This window comes from Daucus carota, chromosome 6, assembly GCF_001625215.2.
Source record: "Daucus carota subsp. sativus chromosome 6, DH1 v3.0, whole genome shotgun sequence".
NCBI classification, from domain to species: Eukaryota; Viridiplantae; Streptophyta; class Magnoliopsida; order Apiales; family Apiaceae; genus Daucus; species Daucus carota.
In genome coordinates this window covers 22425878-22451505 of record NC_030386.2, presented here as the reverse complement: position 1 = coordinate 22451505, position 25628 = coordinate 22425878, and the positions used below count along the sequence as shown (strand labels likewise).

The following is a 25628-nucleotide window of genomic DNA, read 5'->3' as shown; positions in this document are numbered from 1 at the left end:
AACCAATGTGTAGTAGGAGAATATTTGAAGTAAAAATGATCCGTACGACTGTAAACACTTTTCATTTTAAAAGCACAAAAATTATATGTGTAACTAGCAGCCTAGTACTCATTTTCATTTAGGAACTTATGAATTGTTTTGTTTTTCCTTTACATTTCGGAAACGCAAGTAACTTCTCAAAAAAGAAGATGGCTTCGCCCGGGCTCGAACCGGGGACCGTCTGTGTGTTAGACAGACGTGATAACCAACTACACCACGAAACCATTTGGAGCAAATCCTCAAACTAAGATATTAGTAATAGATATTAGATTAGTGCAGTAAAACTGATTATTTATTTATTTTTGACAATTCTTTTTAGTATGATACAAATTCTCTTTTGCGAGTAACAGAACAAACAATTATGGCCAAAAGGACCTTACAAAAAAAAAAAATTATGGCCAAAAGGAAAATAGAGAAGCAGAAAGGAAAAAATGTTAAATAAATGAGAATCAGGCAGTGGATACGAGAAAGACCATGAATCATGTCTTCAAATGGTACTGAATATTATACTTTACATCTAAGCAGGGATTAGAGCCTATAGTCTTTAATTGACGAACAGCACGAGCAAATGTACCAGGGCTGCTGGAGCCTGGAAAAACTAAGATTAATCAAAGGCCAGACAGCTGTGCGTAGCCGGCAGGCATTATATTGCAAGAACTTGACTATAATCGACTGACATATCCAGGTCTGCTTGTGGCATTAGTTGGTGCCTGATCGCTTCATATGAAAGTCATTTTGGGAAGCCAAGTTGCAAGGACATACATTCCCTCTCCCTGTATGGAAGCTTTCCAGATAATTTACAATTTGAACAGCAGAGAAGTTTAGCCAGCTGCATAAGTATAAGTACGAGTATAAGTTTAAAACTACAAAATGGGGAAGTTTACTTCACAAATTATGTGACTTGCAGATTTAGCTAGCTCAATTTTTAAGACATCAACATATGACATTTTTACAGCTATTTTTTTTAATCTTAAGACTTTTGTTGTTTACTTTGGACAGTAACTTTCAGTAATCGACAATTTACAAGCATTTCCAGTTCACCAGATAAGCATAAGAGACTTTGTAGTTACCATACAATGTACTGCATATCAAAAATCGAAGCTCCCAGACTGACGCCATCAAAAACAAAGGCTAGCGCATTGATTGGTTGAGTAGCTGAAAACTGATAGTGAGGTGGAGACATCAACATCATTTCCAGAATTCCTTCCAGCACATTGTAGCCCAACTGCAAGGATGATGGCAAGAACCAGGCCGAAGGACCAGTCCCAACAGCAGCAGCAGCCTATATGACAAATTAGATTAGTTTATGAACTTGGTGAAAAAATTCCTTACTAACATTGCTCACTTCAACCAAAGAATGTGCAGTTCAGTATTTTCGTGTGTGGTACATTGCTAAAGCAACTCACTGAAATGAACTTGTTAGAAACAAGAAACTCAAGCTTATGTATAGTGCCAACAATGTTAAGAAAGTCTATATCTTCATTACAATATCTAATGCTTTAAAGAAACAGTTGGATGCAACTGAATTCGAATCGTCATTATGTGTTACTCCTTGCTTACCCTTTTACTGGATTGAACTTTAGTGAAAGAATTGAGTTATTCATATTCTCAGATTTTCAAAGATCACTTCAAACACAAGTTCAACTCTTCAAGCATTAATCACTAGTATAATATTACCAAAGTAATATAAATTCCTCACTATTTTTTAAAAATCAAGCAAATTGCACATGTTTGCAAATATGTGGCACCAAATTCACCTGTTGCACTAATCACCAAAAGAGCACAACCGAGAGAGATGCCTACAATACCAACAAGAAAAATAACATTGGGACAAAAGAGGTAATATCAGGTTAAGAAGAAAAGCATTATGATTTACATAAAAAAATGATGCACGGAGATTCCAAAGCATAGCACAAGCAATCATACTTGAAAGCAGTTCATTGTAACACACTTAGAAAAACATGAACAATTGCTGCACACCAAGACGGCAAAGGAATATATTTTGGGTCCAAAACTATATTTGTTGTGTCGCCTGCCACTGTATTATATCCAAGTAATGCGAGTCAGATCAATAGTTACAGACTAATCTGCATAGCCAAATATCGCCTTTCAGTGTTCGTTTTCTATCTTTTTCTGGTGAGTTTTTAAAGGTATAATAGTACCCATAATAATTTCGTATTGCACTTGCAAGTGGCACAGAGACGAAAGAAACCTTTGCATAGCCAGTGAGAGAGAACAGTTGGAGCACCAAGAGACTTCAATTCCAAGTACTGTTGTGCAGGGTTTAGCTTATAGGAATCCTGTAATATAAACAAACCAAGTGCCTTCAGGAATCATTAAATCTTCTTTTCAAGTATAGCAAACAGATAAAATGAATACAAGAATTTGGCTGTTACAAAAGTTCCTTACTATGACCACCACAATAATTAAGGCAAGTTCTGCTAAAGATATCAGTAATAAAGCTTGGATTACGCCAAGAATGCCACCAATTATTAGAGCTGGTGAGGCTGATGTGATGCTCCTCTTATCAGTTTTGGTTTTCACTATATTACAGCAGTTAGCATGCGAACATTCTGGTACAATCATCAGACTCTGATACAAACACAGGACAAGTATTGATGCAATTTTAGACTGTGGAAACAATTTTTAAATACCCGGTATAAACTGACAAGTATTAATGAACAAACACACCTTCAGTTGGGATTAAGGTATCTCCTTCAGTACTTGCAAGAGAAGTATTCGTTCTTATGTGATCAAGAAAAAGCAATCTTCGAAGCAAGATTTTACAATATACTGGAGGACTATTCATTTGAGTTTTCCCAACATGTGATAACCTATTACCTAGCGATTGCTCTAACACAAGGAGGGATTACAGAATACAGACTGCTTCTGAGTCAGGCATCTCCATATAGCTGTAATGATTAACCATGTGTTGCTTCTCATTCTTATGTTCAAGCCAGCTATAACCTGGATTCTTGACAATGCTCTTCTTACTCATCATATCTCTCACATATTTCACTTCATCCCATCTTCCTAATGAAGAATACATATTGGCCAAAAGAACATAAGGGGCAGAATTTTTCGGGTCCAAAGAAAAAAGTGCATCTGCTGCTCTTCTTGCCAAGGTCACATTATCATGGAACCTACAAGAACTAAGCAAAACTTCCCACACAATGGGATCATCTTTGCACGGCATCTTATCCACTAATACCTCAATTTCATGGAACCGACCAGCACGGCCCAGAGTATCTATCATACAAGTATAATGATCAGAAAGAGGCTCTACTCCATGCTCTGACTGCATTGAGTTGAATATTGCGATTCCATGATCAACCAGTCCTGAATGGCTACAAGCAGTTAAAACGGCAAGAAATGTTATTCCATCCAGTTTTTCACCAGATTGAATCATTTCATTATAGAGATCAATAGCCTTGTCGCCGCATCCATTCTGAGCATACCCATGTATCATTTCGTTCCATGTGATAGTGTTTTTGAAGGGCATTGTATCAAAGAATACTCTGGCTTCATGAACTTCACCACATTTAGAGTACATGTCAATCAGAGCACTTCCTACATATACATCATTAACAACTCCATCTTTGACTATCTGTGTATGTACTTGTCTTCCCTGGGGAACAGATGATGATTTGGCACAACTACTCAAGATGGTAGCATAAGAAAATTGAGTAGGATACAACCCTTTTCCCATCATTTGTTTAAAAAGATTGAATGCTTCCTTATCAAGCGAATTCAGTGATAATCCAGCTATCATAGAATTCCAACAGACAATATCTCTGCCTGGCATCCTATCAAATATAGATTTTGCAACATCTGCCTGATTGCATTTTGAATAAAGGCCAATAAGCCCACTGCCAACATAAATATCAGTGTGATTCAGACCCTTGATGCAGGTACAATGAACTGCTTTCCCCCATTCGAAAAGCCCCAAAACAGCACATGAATTGAGGATGATAGCCAAAGTAGTTCGATCAGCTTGGACATTCCTAAACTGCATTTCCCTGAAGAGCTTGATAGCCTCTTTGAATTTTTCATCTTGAAAATACCCTGAGAGCATTGCATTCCATGAAACTAAGCTTGGACATGCCATGTTACTAAATATTTTACGCGCAGTTTCGACATTCCCCGACTTGATACATGCTGCAAGCATATTGACGTGAGTGACTTCATCAGCTTCAAAACCATATTCTTTCATCATCTGCATATAATCTAACGCCTTACCAATTTGATAATCCTGACCATACCCACCTATCATGACATTCCATGAAACATTACTAACTTGAGGCAAAGAATTGAACACGGCTTCAGCACTCTCCATATCTCGTGTCTTAGCATACATATCAAGTAGAGAATTACCCAAGTGAAGGTCTTTCTCAAAACCAAGTCTAATTATGAGCCCATGTATAAGCCGACCATGAGCGTTACCCAATAATCCCGTTGTGTTACCAATCCCACTTCTTGAAAAAACCCCCAAAACACAAGATAATGAGATAGAGTCCACACTAATACCAATCCTATACATTAATCTGAACATTTTCAATGCCTCTTCGACTTGATCCGTCTCTGCTAAAACCCCCATCATAGCCGTAAAAGACACCTCATTAGGTTCAACCAAATCCTCAAAAGCCTTAACAGCATCACCAATACACCCACACTTAGCATACATACTCAACAAAGCATTGCCCACATACACATTCTCATCCAATCCAATCTTAATCGCAACACAATGCTCCCCTCTCCCACACTTAACATCCCCCATCATCCCACACGCACTCACAACACTCGCCAGCGTAAAATGGGTCGGCACAAAACCCTCCCATTTCATCCCGCGATAAACACCCACCGCTTTCTCCGCCATCCCATTTCGAACCAGAGCACTGATCAACGTGTTCCACGACACCTCATTCCTCTCAGGCATTTCATCAAACAACAAATAAGCATCCTCTAACTTACTAGACTTGCAATAAGCACTCAACATGGCATTACAAGAATAAATATTCTTATGCGGCATTTGATCAAACAGGTGGCGCGCAGTGTTGATTTGGCAACATTTGTTGTAGAGCTCTATGAGACGGTTGGAGAGGAAAGTGTCGTCATAGAGACCAAGACGGAGAATGTGGGCGTGGATGAGCTTGCCTGAAATGTGTGATTTTTTGTCAATGCAAGTCTTTAAGAGATTCGCTATGTAGGTTGTGCTTTTGCTCATCATTTACTTCGCTGTTCTTACTGCTTCATCATAATACCGCAGCAGTAACTTCTCAAAATTTCCCTGCCTGCATAAGGTTGCTGTATATTCCACCCTTCTTCGTCTCCGATTTAAGCATTTTTTCGGTCACAATTACTTGCTTCGGCATTTGTTCTAAATTTGATGATTATCAATCGATCATCAATTTTTCGATTATATTTCTGATTGTTCAATTATATTTCTGATTGTTCAATATATCATAATTGCATATCGTCCCCGTAACTATAGTTCAAAAACGATATTGTACCCATATTTTAGAAACTCAATTCGCACCTCTTATTTTTATGGTTCAAGCCCGAGATACACCCCTCTGCCGTTAAAAACACTATAGTTCAAAAACGATATTGTACCCATATTTTAGAAACTCAATTCGCACCTCTTATTTTTATGGTTCAAGCCCGAGATACACCCCTCTGCCGTTAAAAACGATATTGTGCCCATATTTTTGCAAACTCAAATCGCAGCATCTATTTTTACATTTCAATAACAATACGCACCCCCTCCGTTGAATTCTGTTAACTTCTGTTAAAATACTCCTCCGTCTCAGTTTACATGTATCTTTTGCTTTTAAAGGAGTCAAATTGACTATCAGGTTATCACCGTAAAACCCTTTATCTAAACCTCAGATAAGAAAATTGAACAAGCTCCATAAGACCATACACAACTTCAAACCAGTTTAGGAAGTTCTAAAGTAGAAACCCACAATCAAGCGAAAAATGGATGTAACAAGCACAATTAGAATACACAAGTGACGAAGTCTCGACGAGACTAGAGCTCATAACTCCGTCGAAAGCGACTCCACACGAGTACAAACTCCTCTCCGACATTGATGATCAAGAGGGTCTCCGGTTCCAGATTCCGGTCATTCATTTTTACGCCAAAAAAATGATTTCGTGGATGCACATGTTCTAAACTCGAGAAAGCTCTCGGCGATCACTTTCCTGAAGGTAAACGTTATTTTGTCTTGAGAATTTTGATAATACTTGCTATTGTAACTCTGTTTTTCAGGTATCTTTTCGATTTTCTGTTTGTTACTTTCATTTTCTGATTTATTTTGAGTCGAATTGCGAAAAGGTGTTTGACTTTAATCTTGTTTGTTTGTTGGTATATGTTTGTTTGTTTAATCCATGTGTTTTTGTTTGGTTTTTGGTGTTTTTGGCAATTTTCGTGTTACAAATGAGACGTTTCGTTGTTTGCTTCGCATACGACGAGGCAACTTGACCGATAGCACAGCGGTGGTGGCCGATGGTGGCGGTGACGGCGGTTTCGGGACGGGATCCGGTTTCAGAAAGGAAAGCGCTAATCGTGTCGTGCGTTAATTGTGCATCCTAATTGAAGGCGTTAATTGTGTCTATTTATTAAGGGCGTAAATTGTGCCTCTTGGGCGTAAATCGTGCCTCTTTATTGAGGGCGTTAATTGTGCCTTATTCGAGGGTCTTAATTGTGTCTTAATTAAGGACATTAATATTTTATTATTATGCCTTAATTAAGAGCTTAATTGTCTCAATCACGAGTTATCATGATTGTGGGAATATTTTGATATAATTTGTTAAATATATCGACTTATGTTTTCTTTTTTCTCTTGTTTTATTTTCAGGATTCTTGGAAGAAGACCGGTTTTTCTTTTCGGACATTAAAGTTTTATTGTCTAAATTTCCCCGGTCATCTTGCATGTCCGATGGTTAGATAATAAGCTTTCTTGAATGAAAGAATTATCACGGTGAATTGCCGATTCTCGTTGAGATTTATTCTCATTTTCAAAAAAAAAAAAAGGAGTCAAATAGACTAATTTTTAACCAACTATAAGAAAACATTTATTTATTATTTTCGGATATAGAAAGTTACATATTAATGTAGACTATATTTACTTTTTGATGATATATTTTTTTAAATTTTTTGTTTAATTAAGCTATCCCCAAGTCAAAATGATTTTATATATCAAATGATTTTAAATTTATAGTGAAATGTGTATTAAGTACTTAAAATATACATTATATTTATATATATATATAAATAAATATTCTGTGATATTTATTATAAATAATAATAAATATCACAAATTAAGGATGGAATATGAGGAATGAGATAAGAGATTTTTTATAAAGACATAAATAAATAAGTAAAAAGAAACTTAAGGATGGAATATGAGGAATGAGAAATGAGATGAGAGATTTTTTTTTAAAAAAAACTTATAAAGATAATTTTAGAAATGTTCTATTTCAAAAAGAATGGAAATATGGTCGTGGGAAACCTTGATGCTCGAACACACAATAAAAAAATGGATCTCCTTATAAAACACAAGACACTGATAAATTACAAATCTACTTATATATATCATAGGTGAACATGTACATGTCAAACCTTCCTTCTGAGCAAATAAATTAGTTAACTCAGCCTGATTTCGAACATAATTTAAAAATCAAAATAAAAAACTTATAAATCACATCGAGATATATCAAATATGATATGGAATTAATTTGTTGGAAGATGAAGAAAAGATTGGTAGGAAAAATCAAACTAAAAATGGAAGGATTCTACGAAATCATATGCGAAAGGGTACAGATTTATTGTGTTTGGCGAATTAGAGGAGACATCAGATTAGACTATCTAATGAGTTACATTAGTTTGCAGTTTTTATTTTATTTTTAGTTTGCATTTAATCACAGAACTATATAAGTAGATTTTGGATTGTATATGACCATCCTCTATCTTTCTCAATTTAATATAACTAGCCCTAAAACCCGTGCAAGGCACGGGTACAGTTTCTAGTAATTCAATTTATAAATAGAATTATTTTTCGTTTTGAATAATTTGGTGTGACCGGTTTAATATTATAAATTTAAAATTATTTTTGATATATATATTATAAATATTTAGTTAATTTATCGTCTTGACCATCCCTCTAAATTTCTAATATTATTGTGTTCAAACCATAACATGCGCTCTATTTTATACATCAATTTTAAGAATTTTATTTGGCTTGAATTTTTTATATTTCTCCATTCATGCTACAAAAGGTTCAAGTTTCAAATCCCGTCAACAACAGATCACAAGAAATTATTAATTCAAAACATATAATAAAATTATTAATTATTATAATACACATGTGCATCCCACGGGTTATAGGCAAGTATATTATTAAAGCTAAACATGAAAAAATTTAGTCGTCAATTTGTAGTCGATACGATGAGTTATAACGGTTTGATCACTTGATTAAATTGATTACAGTTGTTAAATTTAATTTTTTATATTTCTACATCTATGCTACTAAAGGTTAATGGTTTGAATCCCGTCAATAGAATATCAAAATATATTATTAATTTCAACAAATATAAGAAAATTATTAGCAATTTAAATACACACGTGTATCGTACGAGTTATAAGCTAGTATATTGTAATTGACAACATAAAATAGTTTGCTATAGTCAATTATATTCCACTCTAAAGTAGAATATGAAAAATATGTTTTACACAGCTTTACATGTATTCAAGTGATATAAGATATTGTGTTAGGAATGACCTACTACATGTCAAATATAATATTTAAGTATATCATCTAAATTATAGAAGTTAACTTGACAAAGATGATTCTCATAAAGATTGTGTTAGGTCCTATTAATTCACTATATATAATAATATAGTGATCACAATATGTAATACAATATGACAATATAAGAGATCGAAAGCAGACAACTCTTATATTCACAAATCTTGATGGTTACAAAAACTCTCTCAGTGATTTATATTCTATCACCAAGAGCTGCTAGGGTTCTTAACAATATACTTGATAACTCAACTCATATAGAGTAACCCTAATCTGTGTTTATATAGACACAGTTACAAAATCAATCTCTGATTTGATATCCTATAAATCAGCTAATAAATCTATCAATCAAAGATTGCTCCAGTTTTCTGTTTAGTTTCCATAGTCAGCAAATCACTCCTCAGCTTCTATCCTTCCTTGAAGTATATCCGCTTCTGAGCTCTTTCCACGTGTAAACTCTGTCAAGTCTTGACTATGTAAACTCTGATCAGACTTTATCAAACTCTGTCAGACTTTACTAAACTCTGATCAGCTTCCAGTTTAAACTCTGATGATTCCTGTTCTAAAACAAACCTTAAGAACATTAGTAATCATCAATTATATCTAACAATCTCCCCCAACTTGTGCATGAATAAGTTATGTGCAAGTTAACAGATAATTGATGATGTCAAAACATTTAAGTCAAATGCAACAGAGTTTAACTATATAACAGAAAACTTTTAAAACTTACAGATACTTTACTCCTTAGTTGCATAGATACCATTTGCTGTCTTTAGATACTCTCTGAGGAGTTCTTTCTCAGCTTCTTCAAGCACTGCAATCATTTGTCTCTTGATCTCTCTCAGCTCTGGATCTGAAACTCCAGTTTGATAAATTGCAGCTCTGAGATCATAAATCTTGTTCTTCTTCAAGTCCCTATCCAGCCTGATATTGTAAGCTTTATCAGACTCTTCATTAAATGCAAGAGTTCTGATTCCACCTATTGTTTCAATCTTTGCTGAATTTTTCTTCATCTCCACCAGCTGTCCTTTATGATTGAGGTATTTAGGAATGAAAGGTCCAGCATTTTTGTTTCCTGTAATCCCCATCTTTCTTCTGATTTGATCTTTTAGCAGGTTGGAGATGTGTTGTCCTGACTTGTTCTTTACTTGAAATATGTATGATACATATCTCAATTCTTCCCAGTGTTTAGCATATAGATCTGCTTCAAGTACTCTAAACACTGTTCCATCAGACATGAAGTAGATAAGGATATTATCTCCTCTGTCATTCTTTACCAACTGGACTGAATCAAGTTTGTCCATTCTGTCTTGCAATACTCCAGTCTTGGGAGCACAGAGAGATGAGGGGTCATCTGGTCTTGATCCTATACTCTGATCAAATTTTTCATATTTGGATCCCAGCCCTCCTTTATCTCTTCCTGCCTTTTGATGAGAAAATGGTTTAATTGAGCCTTTTTCAAAACTTATTTCAGTCATCAGAGTAGGCTTTGCAAATCCAGCCAGTGGAGTAGTTGTTGGTTTGAACACAGCTTGAGCTTTGTCAGAGACTGTGTCTTTCTTTGCTTCCTTATTGACTTGAGCTGTGTCAGAGGTCAATTTTTCTTTTTGAGGTTCTGCAACATGAGCTTTGTCAGAGATTGCAGCTTCTGTTTTCTTTTCCCTCACAACTTGATCCTTGTCAGAGGTTGTAGGCTTCTTCTTTTCCCAGCCTTTCTCCAGATTTTCATCTACTTTGTTTTTACCCTTGGAGTTGTATTCATCTTCAGAGTATACCTTTTTGACTGGTAAACTCTGATCAGCAACAGTAGCTTCCTTGATCAGTATTCCTTTTTCTTTTGGCTTAGTAGTTGACTTTGCAGGCTTTTGGATCTTTCCAGAGTTTATGGCTTCAATATGTTCCTTTTTCAGCTCAGCTTCCTCTGCAGCAATCAACTCCAAATCCAAATTTGCTTCTGGATTTTCTTGTTCAAAAACCAATCTAGCAAGCTCTTCATCAGTCATGGGTTTGTCTGATCCAGTCACTGGTCTTTGCTTAGATCCAGATGTGATGTTGTGAGTTGGACCAGACTTTGTGCTTTGCTTAGATTGTTTCTGACTGTCAGAGTTTGAAACTCTTCCACCAGTTCCTGCTTGAAATCTCTTGTGCTTTGTGAAGTCATCCACATCATCATCATCATCATCCTTCTTCTTTCTCTTCAGAGTTTGATTAGTAGACTTGCATTTGACTTTAGCTACTCTCTCCCCCTTTTTGACATCATCCTCATCAGGAATCAGAATTGATGTGATCAGAGAAAGTGAAGTTTGGATGGCTTCAAGCTGTTTGGACATCTTTTCTTGATTTGATTCAATCATGGTCATCCTTCGGTCCAGAGATTCATTTGCAGTCACCAGCTTCTGTACATTTTCCTTCATAGGATTGATTGTCCTTTTCTTTTCCAGTTCATTTGTCTCCTTGACTTTTGCCACCTCTGTTCTTAGACCATCTATTGATTTAGATGTCTGGGCATGAGCAGGATGAAATGTCTTCAGATATAGAATTGTGCCCTTGAGGCTTGACATAACATCAGAGTTTGTAATCTTCTTCTCTGCCATAGATAAGAACTCTTCAGCTTTAGGTGTTTCCAAGGAATGCTGGTGACTCAACCAGAGTTTATCCCATACTTCAGTTGGAGGATCAACTTGAAGATCCCTGGGAAGTGGCTCAGAGTCTGTGTTTAGAGTTTGTAGCCTGGCATTGTACTGGCTAGTTGACTTCCACTTCTGTTGTGTCAGAGAAACTCCATCATTTGCATCCTTGGCAGTATCTGAACTGGCATCATCCTCAGTATCAGAGTTTGCTTTTTCATCTTCAGGAACAGGATCAGCAACTTTCGCCACATTATCCTGAGCTTGAGCTTCAGACTGTGACTTGATGGGCTTTTCACCAGTCTGAGCAAGAGATTGTAAAGCTTCCACAGCTACTTTGTCAGTTTCCTCAACTACATCAGACCTGTAGTTCTCTGGAGCTGTATCATGAACAATGGCATCCTCAGGAATTTTCAATTGAGATTGAGGAATTGGACCATGATCAGATAATGGAGTTTGAGAATCAGACAAATTTGCTCCAGCTTCAGTTGTAGCTTGTGCATCACACTCTATTTCTTCATCTACTGCAGATGCTGTAGGAGATGCTTTAGGAGATGTTGTAGGAGATACTGTAGGAGATATCAGAGGAACAGCTTGAATAGGAAGCACCATCAGAGCTTGAGAAGTTTCTGGTAGTGTGGTAGATGGTGTTTGGTCTTCCTCAACAGTGAAGTCTGTGATGTCAGCTTCTGGGATTTTTGCCTTTGCAGGTTTTTGAGCCCGTAACTTGAATCTGGCTGTCTTCTGAGGACTTGTGTGAACAGGTTCAGAAACTGTTGTTGGAGTAGGTTCAGAGTTTGCAACTTGTGCAGTTTCTAGATCATCATATTCATATGCTGCAACAAGTCTTCTTCTTTTCTTCTGCTTTGGAGGAGAAGCAGCTTCATTGTGGACATTATCAGAGTTTGCAGCATCAGAGTTTGCTGGTTTATCAGATTTTGTCTTTAGAACTTGTGTATCAACAGAGGTTCTGGTTTTGGTTGTAGAGGGTTGGTCATCAGACTTTGTAGATTTGGATGGTTTTGTAGTTGATGATCTTGGTTTTCTGGTGACTGTGGGAGAGGTTGGATGTTGTGGTTGAGGTTGTTGAGGCTGTTGTTGTGGTTCCTGAGGAAGGTTCAGCCTTGCTCTGAATGGAGCTGGGATTTGCAGAGGTCTGAGAACTGGTCTCTTCTCATCTTTAGATATGAGATCCTTAAAAGCCCTTTTATGAAGTTTAAAAGGTTTGATCTCATCTGCAGCATCAAAACCCACTTCTCCAACAGTGGCATTAAACAACAGTTGGCAAAATCTTGAGAAATATATGACTTTCCTGTTCTCAAGCATTCTTTCACCAATATTTCTAAGAACTAATCTACCAAAATCAAAAGCAGTAGAATAGATCAGAGAATACCCGATCTGTAGCATGTCCATTGGAATAGCATCCCAGTTTGTAGTTTTCTTCTGGAAAGCTCTGGTAATGCAATCAAAGAAAAAACTCCACTCCTTATTAAGCCATGGACGCTTCAACTGACCCAGTTTATCCAGAGATTCGTAGTACCCCAATTCAAGCATCATTGTTCTGAGATTTGCATCTCCATTGGTAATGTACGCAGAATGTTCTGGCAAGTTGAGTGCCTGACGAACTGTTGCTGGAGTAACTGCATACTCCTCCCCGTCATAGGAAAACACAATTGATGGTGATCCATCTGCACCACCATTGTCATATGTACCCGAATTCCAAAAGCTGATGATTTGGCTTCCTGAAAGTCTTGCAGGAGCGGTGAGAGCGGTACCGATGACACTTTGTGCCAAGAATCGCTGAAAGGGATGATAATCCCTTGGGGCTTCAGCAGTGTCAAGGATGGCTGCATAGTTATTAGGAACGAATTCAACACCTGCCAAGATAAAAGCTGTAGTGGCCATTAGAACAGAGATTATGAACAGAAGATGTTTGAGGAAGTGTGTAGACGAAGATTTGAATTGCAGAGAACAGAGTGTAAGAGTTTTGTTTAGAAGGTGAATGTAGAGAGTAAGTGTAAAATTGAATAATAAGCAATAAAATCTGATCTGAAAAACTCTTCAGATTTTGTTGAACTGAGCACGCATGGGCTTTTTGTTCAATCAGACACCTGTCAAAATGTAACTGGTAGATGAGTGTTAGTGGGATGGAGAAACGAGAATAATAATCATGAGTGCAGTAAAACATGCGCAGTAATAAATGCTGATTACACGTTCTCCTATTAAAATGTTTTGCATGTAAACCCACTAATAATACATCCGTTTGAAACACATTCTCTTCACATTCTCTGAATATTTGAAAAAAAAATCAAGATCAAATCTCTCGAATTTTCAAGCTCTGAGATTTAAGACAAAGAAAATAAATTTCTGCGAACCTCAGAATAAAGACATAATTTTCAGAATATTCATCAATAAATCAGAGTTTGTTCTAAAATCCATAGCTCAATAATGTGCTTGTGAAATGTGTGTGTGGTCATGTTAAATCAGAGAATATAAAATTTCACAATTTCGTAATTATAAGGTAGACTTTGAATAATTTATTCAAACTCTCAAAACTTAGACTAGGACATACTCTGAAGATAATCAATAAAATAATCTACCCCCCCCCTTTTTTTTTTTTTTTTTTTTTTTTTTTTTTTTCAGGACGCTTCTCAGTGTGAGTGAGGCACGACCTTTAAATATACTATTGCATTAGTATTTCTCCAGTAATCAGAGATTGTGACTGGTCACCATAGATTATGAAATCTTAGCAATTACTTAATACCAGCAAATGTTTGGTTCTTCCCAGTCACTGTCATATTAACATCTAAGATCTCAAAGGAGTACCATGCTTATTTTTCAGGGGGTTTTGTCTCAGGTAACAAAAACATCAGAGTTTATAATCACTGTCTAGTGTATGAGAGAAAATTTAAATTAATCAGTCTCACTTATAATTAAGATATGTGAAGTAGTAGAATCTCAATGATATCAGCATGCTTAGTGTGAACTAGTGTAGCACAAAATTGAGATCAGGATTAAGGAACTTAGCTAAGATTCATGATTACTCATTCAGAACATGCTTCATGGTATCTTCATAGGTGATTTGTCTCAGAGAAGATAAAAATGAGATCACTTATCAAGATTCAGAGTTCTATAAGCATCAGAGAATATTATCAGAGAATGTTGTCAGAGTATGTTATCAGAGTAAAGCAAACAGAGTATATTATCAGAGAATGTCATCAGATTTTATCAATCAGAGTATATCATGGCAGATGTGTGAGTAATACATATGGTAAGTTTGACAAGTTGAATTTTAAAGATCTAACCAATATGTTTACTCAGTTCCTGATATCATTCCTAGCTCATTCACCAGCCTAGTAAAAGTTGCTTCACTTAATGGCTTGGTGAAAATGTCTGCTAGCTGCTGTTCAGTAGGGACAAAGTGAAGTTCAATGGTTCCTTCCTCCACATGCTCCCTTATAAAATGATATCTTATACTGATGTGCTTTGTCAGAGAATGTTGAACGGGATTTCCTGTCATAGCAATAGCACTTTGGTTATCACAATAAATAGGAATTTTAGAGAAGGATAACCCATAGTCCAACAGTTGATTCTTCATCCAAAGAATTTGAGCACAACAGCTGCCTGCAGCAATATACTCTGATTCTGCTGTTGATGTTGAGATGGACTTCTGCTTCTTACTGTACCAAGAAACTAGTCTTCCACCCAGAAATTGACAACTCCCACTTGTGCTTTTCCTGTCAATTTTGCAACCTGCAAAATCTGCATCAGAGTATCCAATAAGACTAAAATCTGATTCTCTAGGGTACCATAGTCCCAATGATGTGGTTCCCTTGAGATATCTGAATATCCTCTTTACTGCAATCAGATGAGGTTCTCTTGGATCTGCCTGAAATCTTGCACATAGACATGTGGCATACATAATGTCTGGTCTACTTGCAGTCAGATAAAGCAATGATCCAATCATTCCTCTATAGTTTGTGATATCCACTGATGCACCAGTATCTTTGTCTAGTTTTGTTGCTGTTGCCATAGGAGTAGTTGCAGCAGAACTGTCTTGCATACCAAATTTCTTTAAAAGATTTCTGGTATACTTGGCTTGATTTATAAAAATCCCATCTTCAGTCTGTTCAACTTGTAAACCCAGAAAATAACTGAGTTCCCCCATCATGCTCATTTGGTACCTAGACTGCATGAGCTTGGCAAATCTTTGACAGAGTTTAGCATTAGTGGAGCCAAAAATAATGTCATCAACATAGATTTGAACTAAAAGCAGATCATTACCATGATTCAAATAAAACAGAGTTTTATCTATGGTACCTCTAGTAAATCCACTTTCAAGAAGAAATTGAGCTAGAGTTTCATACCATGCCCTTGGAGCCTGCTTTAGTCCATAAAGTGCTTTGTCCAACCTGTAGACATAGTCTGGATGTTTTGGATCTACAAAACCTGGAGGTTGTTCAACATATACCTCTTCATCCAGTTTCCCATTTAGAAAAGCACTTTTGACATCCATCTGAAATACTTTGAATTTCTTGTGTGCAGCATAGGCCAGAAAGATTCTAATTGCCTCCAATCTTGCAACTGGAGCAAATGTCTCATCATAATCAATACCTTCCTGTTGTGAATACCCTTTTGCCACAAGCCTTGCTTTATTCCTTGTAATGACACCCTCACTGTCAGTTTTGTTTCTGAACACCCATTTTGCACCAACTATGGATCTGTCTTTAGGTCTTGGTACTAGGGTCCAGACTTTATTTCTTTCAAATTCATTTAACTCTTCTTGCATTGCTTGAATCCAATCAGGATCTTGAAGAGCTTCCTCCACCTTTTTGGGTTCTGTTTGTGACAGAAAGCAATGATGTAAACATTCATTTGCTGTAGCTGTCCTTGTTTGCACACCTGCTTCTGGATTGCCAATTATCAAATCAGGTGTGTGAGATTTTGTCCACTTCCTAGCATGTGGAAGTTGACCATTTTCATCATTGGATCCTCCCCCTTGATCCATGCTCTCCTGATTCTGTTGATCATTCTCTGTAGCTCCCCCTAAGTCTGTGCTATCAGAGTTTGAATCAGTATTCTCTGATGAGTTTGAGTTAGCATTCTCTGATGAGGCTTGTGTAGAGTCTGGAACATTCTGATGCTCCCCCTCAGCAATTGCTTCATCTTGTGAATTTTTACTAGAGTTTGCTGTATTTTGTTCACAGTCAGAGTTTGACTGTTCATCAGAGTTTGTTGAATCAGAGAATATTTCTTCATTTTCAAAATGCAGTTTTTCATGATCATCCATATCTGCTAAGCCCATAATTCTTTTGTCATCAAATGACACATGTATGGATTCCATGATGACCTTGGTTCTCAGATTATAGACTCTGAAGGCCTTTGTTATCAGAGGATAACCTACAAAAATACCTTCATCAGCTTTTAAATCAAACTTGGTAAGCTGTTCTGGATGAGTCTTCAATACAAAGCATTTGCACCCAAATATATGAAAATACTTCAGATTTGGTTTCTTTTTCTTCACCATCTCATATGGGGTTTTGCCAAGCTTATTAATCAAGGTTGCATTTTGAGTGAAACAAGCTGTTTGAACAGCTTCTGCCCAGAAATAAGTGGGCAATTTAGCCTCATCAAGCATAGTTCTGGCAGCTTCTATAAGAGTTCTGTTTTTCCTTTCCACTACACCATTTTGCTGTGGTGTACCAGGTGCAGAGAACTGTTGCACTACACCTCTTTCTTTGCAGAACTCTTCCATTGTTGAATTTCTAAACTCAGTTCCATTATCACTTCTAATGATTTTCACTTTGTCTTCAGATCCATGATCCAGTTGTGTCACATGATCCATCAGATGCAAGGCTGTTTCATCTTTAGAGTGAAGAAAATATACCCAAGTGTATCTAGTATACTCATCAACAATGACAAGAGCATATTTCTTCCTTGCAATGGATGGTACATTGACTGGTCCAAATAGATCAACATGTAGAAGATGATATGGTTTGTTTATTGAGAATTCAGTCTTACTCTTGAAAGATGTCTTTCTCTGCTTGGCTTTTTGACATGAATCACACAATCCATCAGATGTCAGTAGTGATTCAGGGAGTCCTCTCACAAGCTTTTTCTTTATAAGCTCATTTATGGAATTAAAATTTAGATGTGAAAGCTTCTTGTGCCATTTCCAACTTTCTTCTGCAGAGATCCTTGTAGACAAGCAAATTGCTTTTTCTTCAGAGTTTGTAGGCAAGTGGATTTCATAAATATTCCCATGTCTGTGAGCAGTTACTGCCACTTTGCCTGTTGACTTGCTTACTATCTCACTGTGTTCTTCATAGAAATCAACATGATATCCTCTGTCACAGATCTGACTGACAGAGAGTAAATTGTGTTTCAGCCCTTGAACAAGAGCTACATTTGATATGATGACATTTCCAAGATTGATGTTGCCATATCCCAGAGTCCTTCCTATGTTGCCATCTCCATAAGAAACACTTGGGCCAGCCTTCTCCACAAACTCTGATAGCAGGGTCTTATTTCCAGTCATGTGTCCTGAACATCCACTGTCCAAGACTAGGATATTCTTCCTGTTGCCCTGCAATCATAAAGACCACTAGTTGTTAGTTTTAAGGACCCAGACTTGCTTGGATCCCTTGGCCTTATTAAGTTTGTTAGCTTTTGCAGCGGTATTATTATCAGAGTTTGAGCTAACAGACTTTGCAACAGAGTTTGTACTGGAAACAGAGTTTGTACTTGCAGAGTTTTTATTAACCTTTAAAGAAGGTTTCAATTGATAATAATCATAATACAAACTATGATATTCTTTGCAAGTATAAATAGAATGCCATAAACTACCACAATGAAAACAAGGATCTTGTGGTTTATATCTAATACTACTTTTTCTAACTCCAGACTTTGTAGGTAAAGAGTTAATGTCCTTGTTCTTCCTGCAAAAATTAGCAAGATGATTAGTATTACCACAGTTATGGCATGTCTTCCTAGGTGCATTTGGAACAGGCATGTAGTTATTACTCTTGTCTATGCCAATTTTGCCATTTCTATTTTTCCTAGGCTCCTTGTTTCTGTCATCAGACTTTACCTCTTTAAGCTTATGTTTAAGCTGTTTCTGAGTCATCAGTCCTATGTTAACCTGTTTGGGCTTTTCAGTTTTTAAATTGTTGTTAATCTCTGATTTTGGTCTACATTGTTTAGGCTTAGAGGATTCAACAACAAATTTAACAGGTTTAACCTTAGGTTTTTGAGTTTTAACAAACTCTGTTTTTGATGCCTCAGCTTCTGAGTTATCAGTGTAACCTAGTCCCTTCTTCCAGTTTCCACTACCTAAGATATCCTGAGTAGTTTTGCCTGAGTTAGTCCATGTTTTAATGATCTCTCTTTCCTTGGCAAGTTCTGATTGAAGAGATGCATACCTCTTTGATAATTCATCTTTGACAATGACAGCATCATCTCTTTCTTTTTGAACTTCCAACATTTGAACTAATTCTTTTTCTAGAAAATCATTCCTTTTCTTTACACTCAGAGTTTCAGATTTTAATCTTTCATTCTCTAAAGTCTGATCTCTAAAACTGATATGTAAAGTTTTAAGAAACAATCTTAACTCAGTTATATCTTCAGTATCAAAGGCAAGAGTAGAGTGAGGTACCTTAGCAGGAGATTCAGTGTTGTTGTCAGTGTTTGCCATTAGAGCATAATTGACTTCTTCTTCTGAATCAGATGTATCTGTCCAGTTTCCTTTCTTGGTGATAAAGGCTTTTTCTTTTTCCTTCTTGGCTTTCTTGCATTCAGATGCAAAGTGTCCCTTTTCACCACAGTTGAAACAGGTATACTTGTCAGCTTTTCCAGCTTTTCCTTCTTTCCCCTCATTCTTCTTAAAGTTTTTCTTGTCATAAACTCTGTCAGAGTTTCTGTCTTTCCTTGAAAAACTTTTGCCTTTGTTGAACTTTTTGTAGGCCAACTTCTTGAAGCTCTTCACCATCAATGCTGCTAGCTGCATCATCTCATCATCACTTTCTTCAGAGTCTGAGGGAACATCAGAGTTTGAGTCATCAGAGTTTGATGTCTCAATGTCAGACTTTGTGACATGAGCTTTTCCCTTGCTCTTAGCAGCTTCCTCTTGAACTTTCAGAGCAACTGACTTTGATTTTCCTCCATGTCGTTTGCTCCTCTGTTCCATCTCAAGTTCATGAGTCTTCAGTCTTCCATAAACATCATCAAGAGACATTTCTCCAAGATCAAGATTGTCTCTTATTGTAGTGACTTTCAGATCCCATTTTTCAGGAAGAGCTAGAAGGAATTTGAGGTTTGAGTCTTCAAGATCATATTCCTTGTCCACCAGAGATAAGTCATTCAGCAGTTTGACAAATCTGTCATACAGATCTGTCAGGGACTCACCAGATTTTGAGTCAAAGTGCTCATACTCCTGTGTAAGGATTGTTTTTCTGTTTTTCTTAATGGCCTGAGTTCCTTGACATCTGGTTTCCAGAGCATCCCAGATTTGCTTAGCAGTTTTGCACCCAATCACCCTATTAGACATTGCATTATCAAGGGCACTATGCAATGAGTTATAACGGTTTGATCACTTGATTAAATTGATTACAGTTGTTAAATTTAATTTTTTATATTTCTACATCTATGCTACTAAAGGTTAATGGTTTGAATCCCGTCAATAGAATATCAAAATATATTATTAATTTCAACAAATATAAGAAAATTATTAGCAATTTAAATACACACGTGTATCGTACGAGTTATAAGCTAGTATATTGTAATTGACAACATAAAATAGTTTGCTATAGTCAATTATATTCCACTCTAAAGTAGAATATGAAAAATATGTTTTACACAGCTTTACATGTATTCAAGTGATATAAGATATTGTGTTAGGAATGACCTACTACATGTCAAATATAATATTTAAGTATATCATCTAAATTATAGAAGTTAACTTGACAAAGATGATTCTCATAAAGATTGTGTTAGGTCCTATTAATTCACTATATATAATAATATAGTGATCACAATATGTAATACAATATGACAATATAAGAGATCGAAAGCAGACAACTCTTATATTCACAAATCTTGATGGTTACAAAAACTCTCTCAGTGATTTATATTCTATCACCAAGAGCTGCTAGGGTTCTTAACAATATACTTGATAACTCAACTCATATAGAGTAACCCTAATCTGTGTTTATATAGACACAGTTACAAAATCAATCTCTGATTTGATATCCTATAAATCAGCTAATAAATCTATCAATCAAAGATTGCTCCAGTTTTCTGTTTAGTTTCCATAGTCAGCAAATCACTCCTCAGCTTCTATCCTTCCTTGAAGTATATCCGCTTCTGAGCTCTTTCCACGTGTAAACTCTGTCAAGTCTTGACTATGTAAACTCTGATCAGACTTTATCAAACTCTGTCAGACTTTACTAAACTCTGATCAGCTTCCAGTTTAAACTCTGATGATTCCTGTTCTAAAACAAACCTTAAGAACATTAGTAATCATCAATTATATCTAACAGATTGTACTACAAAAAGTAAGAAAAACTAATATACACTCATTATTTTGATCAAATCTAAGACGATTCATTTGTGCTTTCGACATATTTGATCAATATTGCAAATGATCAGTATACCTTATACAATTATGGACAATCGAGTCATCTACTGCATTATTTTATATCTTATCTTGTATAGACAAAAATTTATATTTTAATTCGATTAGTTTGTTTGTTAATTTTGATAATCATATAATATATTTAAAATGAAACATAATTCAATTATTGAACTACAAAAGTTGTATATCTTAATTTATAAGGATGTTAAATTTTTAAATGAAAACTGATTTAAAGTATGATACGACTACTTAATTATATAATATGGAGAGAGGATGACCATTTTTTAATAAATCTTAACACATAAAATTGATTTTTGTTATTTTAACCTTAAAGGCTAATTCAGTATGTATATATCATTTCTGTATTTTCAATCATAACTATTATACAAATTTTCGTTTTCCTTTCTATTGATGATTTTATTTGATTTTTCACTTGTAGAAAGAAATCCAGTCAAACATATTTCGCCTTTGAATCCGCTCAATCATATCTATTCATAATTGAAGTTTTAATTACTAAATATATATTATCATATCTATGTATACGTACATAATAAGATGCTAATTGATATTCAATTGTAGTGCTCTGTCTAGACGAAATGCAGATGATTTTGATGTCAATATGATTAGCTCAAAGACGTTCATGTTAAAACGTTTTGGATGTCTAAGCAACTTGAATTCATGAATTAAAATAATTTTAAATATTAACTTATTCAAGTGCTATTAAAATTTTCAACTTATTTGAGAGTTTATGTTTCAGTTCTCTTTTCAAATGAATAAAATAACTCATGAATTAATTTAAAACTGATGGTGATTAAGTTTCTCAAAATAAAATATAGTTCACGTGGTCTGCAGGCTATTGCGTGAGCTCGTGGGTTTATCCAGTACGACCCTGAAGGGTAGCGGCTGCGGGTTCCTACATTAAAAGAAATATCAATTATTCTTTTGTTCACACGACACATACATATTATAGGTATGGTATTAAAACACAAAAGACAAAGTAGTGTAATGGTATGAAAGGAGTGGATGTTAATGAATGCTCTCAAGTTTTTTTTTTTTTTTTTGGTCACAAGATACTTTCTCGTATAACGAATTGTATCAGAATACAAAAAGCTGCTGTCAGGAGTTCCTTTCGTTCAAGAAAGTTTACCATCTAACCCTCGGACATGCAAAGATGACCGGGGACGCTTAGACAATAAAGCTTTAATGTTCGATAAGAAAACACCACACGAGCTCTCAAGTTTGATTCTTTGAAACCACAATTTTTTTAACAAATATTAGACAGAAGGATAAATATGTCTTTTCACATGAATAAAAAGTCTCATAATTTACTTGCTCACATGCCCCATGTTGGGCTATTATTAATAGAATAGATAGATTATAATACATAGAGAATTGATGTAATGAATATCATTTGAGAAAATAACTTTTGTTTTATTTTTGTGAATATAGTATGAAGTACAATTCAAAACATGGGTCATGTTCACTTAAAACTCTTTATCTAGGAATTCATTCTTAGAACTTTTAACTTCATTATTAGTAATATTTATTAGGGTTTTGCGACAAAATTATACATAAAAGAATTTCAAATATATATTAAATTTTAAAATTATTTTTAAACACAACCAACACAAAAAAACATAATTTTTTTTTTAAAAAATAGACTTAGATTTTCAAAATCCGTTTAAATTTAGGATTTCTAAGATGATATTAATTGTGGACGTTAACGAATATATTCTCGTGTCCAAGTAGGACGAGAAACGCAGCATCTGGACAAAGTGCGCACAGGGTTTTATAGCCAGCTGGCTCACCACCATCAACAACCACCTTGTTTTCTTGGTTAATCCTCCCGTCACTCCCCCATTTTCACTTTCTGTTTCATCTCTATCTATTCACCACTCTATACTTACGTAATTTACAGCTGCTCCTCGATGTACTTGAGATCTAATTAATTAGGGTTTTGCAAGCGTCAGATGACAACCGCCGTTCAATCGCACCGTTTCTTTGCTCCGGCGGCCGCTGCCGGCGCCGGAAACGTGGACGCGCTCAATAGAGTTCTGAATGATCTTTGCACTAGAGCCAATCCTCAAGTAAGTATGCAAGTTTTGTGTATGTTGAGTACGAGTGTGATTTCGTATGTTCTGTTGCTTCTTTTTTGAGTTCTGTGGTATCGGAAGTTATCGGAATTGTTTACATTCGAAATTAGGCTTCTGTGTTGTGGTTGCTTCAGTTTTCTGTTTTCTTTGTTGCTATGTTCTGTTGCAAGATATATCATCAATTTTTAGTTAAATAGTGTTGTTAATGAAAAGAGGTCAATATTATCCAAGGGATATTAATTTGAGTAGGTGCACATGATTGATTTATTAAATGTGGAATAAGACCTGGATCATCAAGTTCTCAGTGCTCGGTTTGTTTTGTTTAATATATGCGATGTCTTTGTCCCATTAATAATTAGGGGGCGTTTGGTCCATGCTTAATGAGCCTGGTAACAGGAATGGAACCTTTATCCTGTGTTTTAGTGTTTGATTAGCAATTTAGTTCCCATTAGACAGGTAAATCATTCCCTAACTACACCTTGGGATTTTGTATTATTCCCATTTCCATCAAACCCCATTCCCATTCCAATGAACGATCCAAACAGTCCCTCAAAGCTGATTGTCGTTCAGCGCCTTTCAGGTTATTTAATACATAGTTTAGGTTTTTTTCTCAAGTAATTACTCCATTATCCTATTAGCTTTATCCTACTTATATGGGTAGCATGTTAAAATGTTTAGGCTTTCTTTTTAATCAATCTCTCGGGGCCTGTTATCCCCTTTGTTTGATCATGAATGAGCGATTACTTAGATTCTCGTACCCAACCTATCAGGAAAAATAAAAAGAAGATTAGGCTTTATAGTATATATAAACAGAAGAAATTGTATGTCAAAATATTGGTGAATCTATGAGTACCTGTAATTGCTTATCTAGATATATGATTTATATTTTTACTGATCCTCAGGATGGTGCTACATTAGCTTTAAGAAAACATGTGGAGGAAGAAGCTCATGATCTTAGTGGGGAGGCTTTCTTTCGTTTTATGGACCAATTGTATGAGAGATTAACTAGTCTTTTAGAAAGCAATGATGTCAGTGAGAATTTGGGGGCTTTAAGAGCTATTGATGAATTAATAGATTTGAAACTTGGTGAGAATGCCTCGAAGGTTTCAAAGTTTTCTAACTACATAAGAACTGTATTCGAGTCTAAGCGTGACCCTGAAATATTAATCCTAGCGAGTACAGTTCTTGGCCATTTAGCCAGAGCTGGTGGTGCAATGACAGCAGCTGAGGATGAGCATCAGGTGTGAACTCTTTCCGTCCCTCCCAGTAATACTTCTTAAACAATTTTGGGTATTTATTTGATGGTATAAATTATGATTATTGTCTTTATTTCCTAGGTAAAAATTGCGCTGGAGTGGCTTCGTGGAGAACGAGTTGAGTACCGTCGTTTTGCTGCTGTTTTAATCTTAAAAGTAAGTGCCTTGTGGCCCGCATCTTATTTGTTTATCTGGCATGTAGGTTTCTTTTATATTTAAATTCCAAATATCTTGCATTCTTGCACACAATTGTCGTATAATTGCGGTCTGTTGTAAACAACTTCTTAGTTAAGGCACATAAATATTCTGTGAATTTTGTTGCTTTCTAGATGATTTGGTTTTGTTAGGAAGTATTTATTGGCTGATAGTTGATATGTTATCTCACAGATAAGCCTCTTTTCTTTCATGCTACAGGAAATGGCTGAGAATGCGTCAACAGTGTTTAATGTTCATGTAGCTGATTTTGTGGATGCTATATGGGTTGCACTGAGGGACCCAACATTGGCTGTTCGAGAACGGGCTGTGGAGGCATTGCGTGCTTGTCTACGTGTTATTGAAAAGCGGGAGACACGTTGGCGTGTACTGTGGTAGGAGCTTATGTGCCTTAAAATTGGATGGTTTTACTTTTTAGTCTTCAAACTGTGTCATCTTTGGGGGGCGGACAAGCATATATTCTCAATGATTAAAATTTCTATAAGGACTGTGGTGTACACTTATGTTTCAACAATATTGGATTCAATACGTAGTTAAAAATTAATATACTTTACTTACTTTTGCTATTAAGTTTTGGCATTTTTCCTATAAAGGATGAGAGCCAGCATAGGTGTTAAGTGTTTATATAATGAGTAATCTACTGGAAGCAATTCTCTGAAGTGGTTTAATACTATAGCTATATATTCCTAATGGAAATTTTTGTGCCTTAGTTCCGCTGCCACATGTACAGATGTAATTAGATTTGACAAGTTCTGGTGAAGAAATCTGAGTACTTACATGTATTTCTGGGCCTTCTGCCAAAATATTTCAATGATTGGTTATTAAATTTAGATACTTCTGCCCTAGTATGTGTAGTTCGGAAATTTCGGGTGCAGACTCTTGGTACACGCGTCATAGTTATTTGCATCTTCTGAAGATTAATCCCATGCTCTGCAAATAGACACATCAGTGTGTCATTGGCC

The 25628-nt window shown here is 35.8% G+C and overlaps 2 protein-coding genes and 1 non-coding gene across 14 annotated transcripts in view; 1 reads left to right on the top strand and 2 right to left on the bottom strand.

The window, feature by feature from the left end:
* Positions 1-189: 189 nt before the first annotated feature.
* Positions 190-263, bottom strand: TRNAV-AAC (transfer RNA valine (anticodon AAC)). The gene has a single exon. It is a non-coding gene; the product is annotated as a tRNA-Val (tRNA).
* A 197-nt stretch (positions 264-460) lies between these two features.
* LOC108224292 (pentatricopeptide repeat-containing protein At4g20770) lies at positions 461-5492 on the bottom strand. Of its 12 annotated transcripts, none has more exons than XM_064079900.1 (7): positions 2731-5492; positions 2449-2631; positions 2202-2339; positions 1966-2126; positions 1797-1838; positions 1110-1321; positions 461-868 (listed from the first exon to the last, which is right to left on the bottom strand). In XM_064079900.1, exon 1 carries the CDS (start codon positions 5264-5266, stop codon positions 2909-2911), a length of 2358 nt encoding a protein of 785 aa, XP_063935970.1. In that variant the 5' UTR covers positions 5267-5492; the 3' UTR covers positions 461-868; positions 1110-1321; positions 1797-1838; positions 1966-2126; positions 2202-2339; positions 2449-2631; positions 2731-2908. The 12 variants fall into 12 exon arrangements, with proteins under 12 accessions (XP_063935970.1, XP_063935971.1, XP_063935972.1 ...); XM_064079901.1 differs by having other exon boundaries at positions 2252-2339; XM_064079902.1 differs by having other exon boundaries at positions 1966-2077; positions 2252-2339.
* Positions 5493-22832: 17340 nt separating this feature from the next.
* Positions 22833-25628, top strand: part of LOC108227164 (serine/threonine-protein kinase TOR) — a 34331-nt gene continuing 31535 nt past the window's right edge. The window contains exons 1-4 of the mRNA XM_064079784.1: positions 22833-23191; positions 24100-24438; positions 24535-24609; positions 24868-25040. Coding sequence (XP_063935854.1) covers positions 23075-23191; positions 24100-24438; positions 24535-24609; positions 24868-25040 — 704 coding nt within the window. The 5' untranslated portion in view covers positions 22833-23074. The remainder of the gene's footprint in view (positions 23192-24099; positions 24439-24534; positions 24610-24867; positions 25041-25628) is intronic.

Excerpts from the sequence above, each read along its gene's own strand:
- LOC108224292 (XM_064079897.1), bottom strand. The coding sequence starts at position 5,266 with ATGATGAGCAAAAGCACAACCTACATAGCGAATCTCTTAAAGACTTGC.